Consider the following 13,204-nt stretch of genomic DNA (forward strand, 5'->3'; position numbering starts at 1 on the left):
CTGAGGCACTAAAGACTTAAATGACCAGCATGATCCACAGGTAGTTGAAAATTAGAAAGTGTGCTCTGCTCCCTTGATTTCCAATTCTTCTTTGACCTGAAGGTGTAACTCAAATCTCCTGGGAGTAGAGAGAGTGCAGGAGAGGGAAGAAAGCAGTTAATTGATGGGTAAATTCTTTTTCTATTTTTAATAGAACACAGTATTACAAGGATTTACACTCCTCAGGTGTTCACACATACGGTTGTAGCATCTGTGTTAGAAGCTTTTCCATCTTCTGTTTTTCAATTTCCAGCTCTTTAGTTCATTCCTGGATCAAACCTTCCGAGTTGCTAGAATATTGCTCCAACATCCAAAGCATAGAATCAATGATATTGGGCTTCTTCCCTTTATTGAAAGTTTTAAACTGGAAGTAAGACAGAAAGAGGAACCATGGAATTCTTACTTCCACAAACTCAGAGATGATAGAGCAGGACCCCTTATGACAAATCCCTTCCTCTAAAATGCTAGAGTAGAGGGGGATCAAATATATGGTGATGGAAGGAGAACTGACTCTGGGTGGTGAACACACAATGGGATTTATAGATGATGTAATACAGAATTGGACACCTGAAATGTATGTAATTTTACTAACAATTGTCACCCCAATAAATGTAAAAAAATGCCAGAGTAGGAGAGGTAAGCCCAAGTAAAAATAGCAAAAGTCACCACCCACCCTTATTTTTACCCTGGCCCATTCGCAGGGCTCTTTTTATTTAAGTAGTTCTTCCCCTACACTTATGCTTCTTTCAAATCTGAGCAAAGGGTGCTCTGGGCAGGATCTTTCAGTTCTGAGATGCTATCACATGAATAGTAGCCACTTCAGAGGCAGCAGGATTTGGTCTTCAGCCCAGTCCAGTTGTGAGTGGGGTAAGGGGTAAAAGAGGGCAGGGAGTGCTATTTTACTCTTCCAGATCATCGGCTTATTAAATCATCCTTATCTTCTAATGCTACTGCATTGCTAGTTCTTGGGCAGTAGAAGGTTTCTTAACCTCTTAAATATGACCCAAGATCTACAGATTTACCCCTGTTTCTTACCATGGAGTCCAGGAATAATGGTGTCCCCTAGCAATTGCCCTTCATGTCAGTTGGGGTCATGTGAAAATTCAACTGGTCTTGCCCCATTCTTTAGAAATGGCTGCATGTCACAGATGTTTTATATGCTCCCTGCCCATCTACAGAGATGGGGAGCTTAGCATAGCATTGGAATCATGAGGGGGTAGCTCCTCCTTGCTACTGTGTTCAGCATGCACAAGGCTATGTTCACAACAAAAAGTCTGGTGGTGGTTTTGCTGAGCAGACACCTAGCAATCGGTCCCAATGAACCCTCCTATAAGGCTGGTTAGCACATGCTCCACTTAGCATTCAATGCCCCAAAGCCAACACTAGCTCTTCTGAGCCTGGTCCACATCTACAAGTCCATCAAGGTCCTGCAGGTAATCTCAGGAGGCAGATCAGATGCTTTGGGCTCCCCCTGTTGCCTAACCCAAGAAGCCTCACTCTCCTCTTCCCATTTAAGTTTTATTAGCTACAGGGAATTGGGAGGCTACCCCTGTCTTTTAGACAGTCTAAACTTCCACTGAAGCATTTCAGTGAGGGCAGCCCCAGCAATTTCTTGTTTGAAGGTCGTATGATGTGCATTCTTTCTATCACCAGCTTCCCTGCTGCCTTCTGAAATACTATCTCTAGCATCAACACGAGGGCAAATGCTTTTTCTCCTGCCTCATGGTAAGTTTTTAGAAATTTGACTTTCATGGTCTTTTGCCTTTTCCATACTATTGAACACCTGTTTGAGTGTCCTCAAGAAGCCCAGCCAGGCTAATGGAGGCATTGTTAGCTGGGGACATGGATGACTTCATATGCAGGGCCCCTCAGGCTTTCAATCCAGCTCTTTCTTTTTTCTGCCTCAGATATCTGCCACTCACAAAGCACCTCGGTGTTGTACTCCAGCCAGGCTCAAAAGCCTCCTCACCAGAGCTGACACAGCACTCACAGAGAGCATCTTCATTTTCAGTATCCTGTAGTTTCAACAAAGCCCTAAACTGCCTGCTCCAACATAGGAACCACATCCTAACTTCCTTAACAAGACTCGCTGTCCTTTCCTCATTTCCCCAACTCCAAGGAAAGAACTAGCTTATTCATAAATTCAGTATCTTAAGGAGAGAGTTCATCAGTTTTCATGCACTCTGTTTGTTCAAGTTGTTCCCTAGGAACCTAAGGAATCTCCTGCTTTTGTACTCCACATTTATATTTTCTTCCATCTTGAAGACCCTTTCAAACACCCCATATTTTTCCTGACACTCCCAAAACAACCTGACATCACTTCAATGGTATACTGGTCAGAGTTCTGTGGGGTCTCCAAAGCAAACACAGCTGCATGAGGATCTCCATCTATTCCAAAACACATATCTTGAAACCATCTCAATGCTATTGCCTTGCAAATGCCTGGTAGTTCAATTCCATCTTTGAAAGCTTGGATAGCTCAGATTGCGGATGGCCTGGAACAGAGTTTCAGATACAGAAGAGCACCAAAACCATCTTCTGTGTTCTCAGAAGACGTGTTGGGATGCTCCAGCCCCAAAGGCCTCTAGGTAGCCTTCTTTCTCAAGAAGAATGTCTTTTTTTCTTGCAAGAGCTTCCTACCATGATATGACAAGAACCCAAGGAATTAGTTTAGGGTACGATGGCTTCAGGATGGCTGCTGTGCAGTGCTAAGATATACACGGTCCTTGTCTGGTTAAATATTTCATTGAAAGTTGGTCGCTGTTCTGCAGCCTCAGCCCAGCACTGCTTCATAAGCTGGAGACATTCTGGAGGGGTATGCTCAGAGGAACCACTGGTCTGTACACAGGAGGAGGCTTCTTAAGTCTGTCTATGATTTCTGTCCAGAAGCAAGAAAAGAAAGGTCTACAAATTATGGGAAAAGCATCAATATTTAGCAAAGTTAATTGAGTTTTAGCCAAGAAAGGGATTGGTCAGGAGAAATCAAAGAAAGCCTTGCTTTCTCCTTCAGTGGAATGAATATAAATTGTACCTGAGCAAAGGTTGCATCAGTCAATTGAACAGGAAATGAAAAATTAGTCAACTGAGCTATTGGTATCATTTAGGCACAGCTTTATCCTGCTTCTGCTAGGTTTCAGATGTGGCCTGTCTGGTGTCAATGATAACACTCCAATAACTTGGCTCCCTTCACTCATCCCCACAGTAGTGAGACAGGTTAGTTAGCATGTCCTTAGGTGGACAGGGAGGTCCCTGGTGGAATAAACAAAGACAGCCATATCCTGGAACTCCAGGTTTTGAAATCACTCCTTCGCTCCAGGACAAAATGTAACGACACCTTGAGGTTAATCATAAAATTCCTTTTGGCCTGACAAATGGAGCATATTTGATAGATAAGAGTGGGTTATTTTGCTAATTCCTTCAGGATGGGCAAGCAGAACAAACCTGGTAGACAAATTTCATTAAAAGGTGCTAGCTCCCCTTCCCCAAACAGGCAAGGGAAGGTATAAAAGTAAGAGCTTTTGCCTCAGGCACCCCTATTCGGGACCCCCTCCCGCTCGGGAGCTCTAACTCTTTGCTTCCAATAAACTATCCTCTTTTTAAAACTTTTTGCCTCTCCTGAGTCTGTGTTTCCATTCTTTGGTCTCACGAGACATGATCCCAGCACTCACTCACTCAAAAGTCCCCTACATCATTTGAGGACTCACAGAGACATATTGGGGACTCACAGAGACATATTCCTACTTCATTAGGACAATTACTCCCCCCATGACCACCCCCGAAGGCCTAAGCCCAACTCAGATACAGACTAGGGCCCTGCATGGTCCCTAGAGAAAGGAAATTAAGAACTCCAGCAAATCATTCAGGGCCCACCTGGGATCCTCCTGGCTGCTGGTCCTTGAACTCAACTTTCAGTGGAACATTTATCAGACTATGAGTTGAGTGAGGACTTTGCATGCATTTTTTCGCTTGATTCACATTACACACAGATGAGGTAGGAACTATTCATTTCTCAGAAGGGAAAACTGAGGCAGAGAGAGAGTACGTAATTTACTTAAAGTCACATGGCTAGTAAGTGACAGAATTCAAATTTAATCCAAGGCAGTCTCACTCTACAACACTGTCCTTGTTCCAAATGCCTCAGACCTCAACTGGGAGTTTTAAACTTCAAATTCAGACACATTAGTGACCAGCAGTCTAGATCAGTCAGACTACCCTTTTTACAAGGGGAGAAAAGTCCCTGGAAGTAGGACGAAATGGTTAGCTTTCAGTGGCCCCAGCAACCTGTGATAGGCCTCAATCTGGTCTCTCTGTTTCCTGCCTAGCCTTCTTCAAACCATTCCTAAAACATGACTGTGGCCATGCCGCTTTCTTGCTTAAAACCCATTCATGACTTCTTATAATGCTCAGAATAAAATCCAAGCCCTGACTATCTCTTCAGCTTATTTCCTATCCTTAGTCCCCTCCCCACAACCCCAACCCTAACATTCTCATCATGATCCAAACCTTGCTTGCCCCAGCAGTGTGTCCTTCCCATTGGCTGTAACACTCCAACAGTGCTGCTTCATACCATGAGTGTCCCCTTGTCCCTATGAAAGAATTCTAAGAATTCCAGCTGTTGCCCCTGACTTCTCAGCTTCTTGTGACATCACACCTTCAGCTCCTTTAACCCAGGTTGGCCTATATGAGTAATGGTTTCTCCATCACAGCACCCTGCTCTCAGTACAACAGATGTCATGTGAATCAATCCCTTGGGGCACGACCTCCCCAACCATTCTCTAGTAGAGGGAGTCCTTGTCTCTTTCTCAGAGCACCATTGACTTGAATGGCTCAGCTCTCAGTGTAGGTCCAGCATGATTCACACCCTTGAAAAGCTCAGAGTCCAACTGAAGAGATAAACAATGACCAGCAATATAAGTGCTCTAGCAGACATACACACAGGTGAGCACAGAGGGGGGCACCTGACTCACACTGAAAAGGTCAGAGAAGGCTTCCCAAAGGAGGTGACAAAAGTTGTGTGAGGCAAGGTGAGAAGGTGAGGGCATTCCAATTATTGTGAACAGCGTGTATGTAGGCACTGAGGAGGGAGAGACCATGGTACTTTCAGCGCAATGCTAGTCATATGGTTTAGCTGGAGTGTGGGGTGTGCCAGAAGACAAGCCTAAAGAGGTGGTTAGGGGCCAGACTGTAAAGAGCCTCATATGTCATATGAGGAATGTGTGCTTCATTTAACAAGTGATGGGACATGGTTGGGGAGCCTTGAGTAGAGGAATGATACAGTACTCTGAGTGGGGCAAAGGGTAGCTATTTGGGGATTTTTTCTGTTTGCATTTTTAAAACCCTGTTTTAAAATAAATTTAGACTTCCAGAAAAGAGTACAATTGCCTCTATACACTTCACTCAACTTCTCCTAATGTTAGCAACTTACAAATATACCACCATTGCACAAGGCAAATTAATATTGTTACTATTGCTAATCTAGGGTCTTTATTGTAATGTCATCAGTTTCAACCCCCATCCAATATTTCTTTTCTATGTCACAACCCAATTCACTATCTCATATTCGATTTAATTGTTGTGTCTCAGTCTCCTCCAATCTTTGATGGCTCCTCATTCTCACTCTGTCTTTCATTACTTTGATACTTTTGATAAGTACTGGCCAGTTATTTTGTAGAATGCCTCTCAGTTGGGGTGTATCTGATGTCGAGGTTATGCACTTTTGACAAGAATGCCACAGAGGTGGTGTTATATCCTGTCAGTGCATCATATTTGGGTACATGCTGTGGATGTGACTTGATCACTTGGTTAAGGTGGTTTCTGAAGGATCTTTCACTAGTAAACTTAGTTTTTATCAGTTTCAGGTGTATAAAGCAATGTAATAGTTAGACATTTATACCCCTCACAAAGTGATAGTCCCCCTCCCCCAATCTACTACCCCTCTGACATCTTATATAGCTGTTACAATACCATTGACTATCTTCCTTATGCTATGTGGACTATAGCATAAACTTAGTATTTTTACACTTGTAGTTAGTAAATATCTAGTGGATTCATACTTTTAACATATGCAAGTATCCTGCTTCCCCTCAAACTTTTGCCTACTGTTTTTACCATCCATTTGGCTTTTGGCCAAACATTTTGATGGGTGATGAGGATGAAAGCCTGTGGCATGTCACAGGTAAAGCATGGGAGGACTTTGCCATCCAGTAGTACCAATGAGGGATACTGAAATACCTGGCAGGAAGTGACTCAGAGGAGTAGAGGGGGCTGCTGAAATAAAAGACTGGCATAGGTCCTGTAGGCCCCTGGCTTATGTCACAGTTTGGAAAAGGACCATCACTTCTTGCATGATGATGGCAAAGCTATAGATGTCTCCTGAAAAAGAACTTAACCTGCTGCCCCTCAGGCTTTCAATAGTTCATGGGTTGTCCACAGTAACTCTGAAAAGAAAGCATTGTGTGGTGAATGCAGGAAGGATTAACTGGCAGTACTTGCAATGCCCTCAAGGGCTCCAAGGGTGCTGCTTCATTGACTGCTTTGTATTTTTTTAGACAGACTGGCATGCTAGTGCCTACCAAGGGTCTGAATCTATGAATCTAAAGAATTGCACACAAAGAAAGCATACTACTCTCCCCACCCCAGGACCATGCAGGTAGAAACTGCAGAGGTGTAGGGAAGGGCATAGAAGCTAAAAGTAGAAAAACTATTTGGTGTTTGCTTTCTTGCTCTCTTGAGCCTGCAAGTAGCAGTTGGCAGGTCCAGAGAAAGGCAAATGCACGGCCAAACTGGTTGCCATGGATTTGTTGTTTGCCAAGATCTATATGTGTCTGGTAATTTGATTTTGCTGGAGCTCAGAGATTCATAAGTTGCTTTCTCTGGGTCTTCTCTAAAAGGAAAAGAGGATCCTCAGGCCTCCTCTCTTCCTTACTGAACACAAAGATGCAGCAATTCCTTCAACTCAGTTCTTCAAATATTTATTGAGGGTCTGCTATGTACCAGAAACTATGCTAGTGCAGGGGTGGTTCCAGAGATGAATTAGGCCTTGCCCTTGCCTTTGCAGAGTTCACAGTCCAATAGTGATGAGGCCCACAATATAGTGCAAGAAAATGCATCTATTGAATGTCAAAATTGAGCCTCACTGTGTGTTCTGCTCCATTTCAGGCCCCATTGGGGTAAAAAGATATTTCTGCTTCCAGAGACTTATGACGGTCAGAGGCTCAGAAATAATTTGGGAGCACTCTTTAAGCGATATGTAAAGAAATATACATTAACGATATAAATAGAATAGTCAAAAGTTGGAGGGAGTATTTTACACTGAACCATTTGAAATTGCCAGTTCTATTGGTCAAAAATGGTTAAATATTGACAATTCCTTGAGGTTCAAACAAGTGAAAAACTGAGATGATCAACCTAATCCAGGAAGTCTTCCTGGAAAAGTTAAACCCTAAAAGAGCTTGTTAAGATTGTGAGAATGCAGTTTCCTAGAGCTGAGAAGGTAATAGCTTTCTCATTAGAAAGAAAAGTATGTGCAAAAGAACAGAGATCGAAAGGAGCAAATTGCAGATGGGGGTGGTGGTAAACAGATTAGCTTGGCTGAAGAGAATGGCTCAGTTAAGAAATAATGAGAGGTGTTATCAAAATGGCGGCATGAGGTGAGCCTCTGTAAAGCTCCCCTGGAAATTACAACTAATTGAACAACAATAACTCAATAAAGGACTCCCTGCACAGCACACAGGCAAGATGAAGAGGGCCACTACTGAATTCACCTAAAGGTGGGCGAATCGCTCAAACAGGGGAGGAGGAAAGGGAGAAGTGCAGAGACGGAGCCCCGCGGGCAAAGGACGCAGACCTAGGTCAGTGATCCAAGCTCGCTGCATCCCGGAACTACTTCAGCTGTGGGAGAGGGAAGAACTCGGACTGCTTATGGCCCACAGGGCTGAGGGGGCAGCATATAACAAGGCTGAACCCGACGATCACGGCAGAGGCCTCGGAGAAAAGACTGAGGGAAGAAGGCTGAAAACGGTGGTTTAAGCCCTCACTGCTGAGCAGACAATGGAAGCCTTAGGCACTGAGACTAGATGCCCCCTCCCTACCTTCCCAGAGCTCGCCCTGCCCCCACCTGCCTGGTGCTATAAGCAGAAAAGTAGCAGTATCACATCAAAAGAACAGAATATTTGCTATTCTGAGAACTGTGGACAGCAGACACAGATTCGCAGCCCAACTAGTTCTGGCAAAGGGGAGGGAGCTGTGGAAGCAGGACCTGCTGTGGTGGTGGTCGCCGCCATTGTTCTGGGCCACTTCACACAACTCACCCCACCCCTGGCCCCACCTATCTGGGCAGATCCCTGCAGGAGTAAACAGATCTGCTGAAACATACGGGCTCTGAATGTGGTGCAGGAAGAGCTTTGGAACTTCAAAAGCCCTCCACATACCCACATGGACACTGCACCCTGTGACCCAGGTGAACTATTAACAGAGAAGAAGCCCGTCTCCCACGGAATCCCACCATTGTGTGAGAACCTGGAATAGTGCAGAGAAAACAAGGCACTACCGTGTGAAACAGAAAAAAAAGGCTGCAGTCTGAGAGAAAATAAAACATTCTACCAACAGTACTGGAAAACAAAAGAAAGACCTCTTCCTATCAACCTGTTGCAGAAGCCACCACTGTAGATGTCTAGGAATAGAAATAATGAATCAGTAATTCCCATGAATAACTGGGCAACAGGACAGCTCAGAAAGAAAGTGAAAAGTCTCCAGAAAAGGCACTTAAAGATATGGAAATATGTGACATAAATGACAGAGAATTCAAGATTGCAGTTCTGAGAAAACTCAACGAGATGCAAGAAAACACAGAAAGGCAGATTAATGAACTCAGAAACACAATTAAAAAACAAAATGAACATTTTACGAAAGAGATTGAAATTTTAAAGAAGAATCAAATAGAATATCTGGAGTTTAAGAACTCAATAGAAGAAATTAAGAATGAAACAACCAGCTTAGGAAGTAGATTTGACCAGATGAAGGAAAGAATCAGTGACATCGAAGATAGAAAAATGGAAATTACACAGATGGAAGAAGAAAGAGATTTGGGACTTAAAAGAAATGAAAGAACTCTACAAGAACTTTCTGACTCCATAAGACAGAGCAATATAAGAATAATGGGCAGACCAGAAGGAGAAGAAAGTGAGAAGAGGACAGAGAATATATTTAAAAAAAAATTGTTGATGAGAACTTTCCAAACTTGTGGACAGAACTGGATCCTCGAATCCAAGAAACAAATAGAACACCAAATTACCTCAATCCGAAAAGTCCTTCTCCAAGGCACATTGTATTGAAGCTGCCTAAAATCAACAATAAAGAAAGAATCCTCAAGGCAGCCAGGGAAAAGAAGATGGTAACCTGTAAAAGAAAGCCCATTAGATTATCATCAGATTTTTCAACAGAAGCTCTACAAGCCAGGAGGGAGTGGAACCAAATATTCAAACTATTGAAAGAGAGTAATTACGAGTCAAGACTAATACATCCAGCAAAGATATCCTTTAGATATGAAGGAGGAATAAAGACCTTTAGAGACATTCAGAAGCTGAGGGAATTTTCTAAAACACAACCTGCATTACAAGAAATACTAAAGGAGGCTATTCCACCACCATCCACAGGGATAATTTGTGGCAACCGAAACATAAAAAGAGGAAGAGTAAAGGCCTGAACCGGAATATGGGAATGGAGAAAGTCAGCGTGCTGAAGAAAATGGAATACTCTAAATATCAAACTTTGCTCTACGTTCAGGAACACGACAGGACTGTCCCCTATTACCTCTGCTTTTCAACATAGTGTTGGAAGTCCTTGCCAGAGCAATCAGGCAAGAGAAGGAAATAAAAGGCATCCAAATTGGGAATGAAGAAGTTAAATTATCACTCTTTGCAGATGACATGATGCTATATACAGAAAACCATAAAGACTCCAACAAAAAGCTATTAGAAACAATCAACGAATACAGTAAAGTCGCTGGCTACAAAATCAACGTACAAAAGTCCATTGCATTCCTATATACTAACAATGAAATCTCAGAAAAAGTAATACTAAAAACAATTACTTTTGCAATTGCAGGAAAAAGAATAAAATATCTAGGAATAAACAACCTAGGATGTGAAAGACCTATATGCTGAAAACTATAAGACATTTTTGAAAGAAATTGAAGAAGACAAAAAGAAATGGAAAGACATTCCGTGCTCATGGATTGGAAGAATCAACATAGTTAAAATGGCCATATTACCCAAATCAATATATAGATTTAATGCAATCCCCATCAAAATCACAACGGCATTCTTTAAAGAAATAGAACAAAATATCATCAGCTTTGTTTGGAAGCACAAAAGACCCCGAATAGCCAAAGCAATCTTAAGAAAAAAGAACAATAATGGAGATATCACACTCCTGACTTTAGCTTGTACTACAGGGCTACAATAATCAAAACAGCATGGTATTGGCAGAAAAACAGACACATAGACCAATGGAATAGAATTGAGAACCCAGAAATAAAACCACATAAATATGGACAGATAATTTTTGAAAAAGAAGCTAAAAACATAAAATGTAGGAAAGACAGCCTCTTCAATAAATGGTGCTGGGAGAATTGGATAGCCATGTGCAAAGGAATGAAACTGGACTGCTATCTGTCACCATGTACCAAAATTAATTCAAAATGGTCAAAGACTTAAGCATAAGACCTGACACAATAGACTGAATAGAAGAAAACATAGGTACTAAACTTATGGACCTTGGGTTTAAAGAGCATTTTATGAATTTGACTACAAAGGCAATGGAAGAAAAAGTTAAAATAAACGAATGGGACTACATGAAACTTAAAAGCTTTTGCACAGCAAAAGAAACCATCGACAAAATATAGATGCAACCAACTGAATGGGAGAAAGTTTTTGCAAACAGTGCCTCTGATAAGGGGCTAATACCCAAAATATACAAGGTACTCATGCAACTCAACAACAAAAAAACAAACAACCCAATTGAAAAATGGGCAGAGGACCTGAAGTGACATTTCTCCAAAGAGGACATACAAATGGCAAATAGACATACGAAAAACTGCTCAACATCACTAATCATCAGAGAAATGCAAATAAAAACCTTCATGAGATATCACCTCACCCGAGTCAGAATGGCTATCATCAACAAGACAAATAGTAACAAGTGTTGGAGAGGCTGTGGAGAAAAAGGAACCCTCATGCACTGTTGGTGGGAATGCAGACTGGTGCAGCCATTATGGAAGGCAGTGTGGAGGTTCCTCAAAAAATTAAGAATAGAATTACCATATGACTCAGCAATCCCTCTCCTGGGTATCTACCCAAAAAATCTGAAAACATTTATCCATAAAGACACGTGTGCTCCAATGTTCATTGCAGCTGTGTTTACGGTGGCCAAGACATGGAAACAACCAAAATGTCCTTCGATAGATGAATGGATAAAGAAGTTGTGGGAATCTTGCATGATACCACTACACCAGCAGCGCCCTTCAGAAGGAGAAATTAAAAAAGCAATTCCATTTACAATTGCTCCAAAGACTATAAAATACCTGGGAATAAATTTAACCAAAGAAGTAAAAGATCTGTACTCAGAAAATTATAAGACACTGAAGAAAGAAATGAAAGAAGATACAAATAGATGGAAACACATACCATGTTCATGGATAGGAAGAATCAATATCGTTAAAATGTCCATACTGCCTAAGGCAATATACATATTCAACGCAATTCCTATCAAACTACCAACGACATTTTTCACAGAAATAGAACATATAATCCTAAAATTTATATGGGATAACAAAAGACCCCAGATATCCTCAACAATCTTGAGAAATAAGAACAAAGTGGGAGGTATAACAATACCTGACTTCAAATTATACTACAAGGCTACAGTAATCAAAACAGCATGGTACTGGCATAAAAACAGACCCATAGATCAATGGAACACAATAGAGAGTCCAGAAATAAATCCACGCCTATATGGCCATTTAATCTATCACAATGGAAGCAAGAATGTACGGTGGGGTAAAGACCGTCTATTCAATAAATGGTGCTGGGAAACCTGGACAGACACATGCAAAAAGATGAAGCTGGATCACCTCCTTACACCACATACAAAAATAAATTCAAAATGGCTTAAAGATTTAAATGTAAGATCTGAAGCCATAAAATTCCTAGAAGAAAATATAGGAAGAAACTTCACAGACATTACCCGGAGTAAGATTTTTCTGATATATCCCCTCGCGCGAGGGAAGTAAGAGAAAAAATAAACATGTGGGATTACATCAAACTAAAAAGCTTTTTCAAAGCAAAGGAAACCATCAATAAAACAAAAAGGGATCCTACTGAATGGGAAAAGATATTTGCCAATGATATATCTGATAAGGGGTTAATATAACAAATTTATAAAAAAACTCACTCAACTCAACTCCAAAAAAACAAACAACCCAATTAAAAAATGGGCAGAGGACATGAAGAGACATTTTTCTAAGAAGGACACACAGATGGCAAAAAGACATATGAAGAAATGTTCAACCTCACTAACCATCAGAGAAATGCAAATAAAAACCACAATGAGATACCACCTCACCCCAGTCAAGATGGCTATCATCAATAAATCAACAAACAACAAGTGCTGGCGTGGATGTGGAGAAAAGGGAACGCTGGTGCACTGTTGGTGGGAATGCAGATTGGTGCAGCCACTATGGAAAACAGTTTGGAGGTATCTCAACAATCTGAAAATGGAACTACCTTATGATCCAGCAATCCCACTCCTAGGTATCTATCCGGAGAAATCCAAATCTCCAATTTAAAAATCTTTATGCACTCCTATGTTTATTGCAGCACTATACACAATAGCCAAGACCTGGAAACAACTGAAATGCCCATCAATAGATGACTGGATTAAGAAACTGTGGTACATTTATTAAATGGAGTATTACGCAGCCATAAAGAAGAAAGAAATCTTACCATTTGCAACAACATGGATGGACCTAGAGAACATTATGTTAAGTGAAATAAGTCAGACAGAGAAAGACAAATACCATATGATCTCACTTATATGCAGAATCTAAAGAAAAGAATAAGTGAATGAACCAATCAGAGACAGTTTTGGAAACATGGAGGAAAAACAG

At 41.4% G+C, this 13,204-nt stretch overlaps 1 protein-coding gene across 1 annotated transcript in view; it reads right to left on the bottom strand.

Moving 5' to 3' along the window:
• The window catches only part of GUCY2F (guanylate cyclase 2F, retinal), a 119,298-nt gene that overhangs the window by 32,857 nt on the left and 73,237 nt on the right, over nucleotides 1-13,204 (bottom strand). Inside the window, 6 exon segments of the mRNA XM_088794759.1 lie at nucleotides 240-403; nucleotides 2,761-2,864; nucleotides 2,867-2,917; nucleotides 4,901-4,922; nucleotides 6,356-6,441; nucleotides 6,444-6,476. Of these exon segments, the coding sequence (XP_088650885.1) occupies nucleotides 240-403; nucleotides 2,761-2,864; nucleotides 2,867-2,917; nucleotides 4,901-4,922; nucleotides 6,356-6,441; nucleotides 6,444-6,476 (460 nt within the window).

Source organism: Rhinolophus sinicus, chromosome 18 (assembly GCF_057876585.1).
Source record: "Rhinolophus sinicus isolate RSI-liver-muscle chromosome 18, RSI-T2T, whole genome shotgun sequence".
NCBI classification, from domain to species: Eukaryota; Metazoa; Chordata; class Mammalia; order Chiroptera; family Rhinolophidae; genus Rhinolophus; species Rhinolophus sinicus.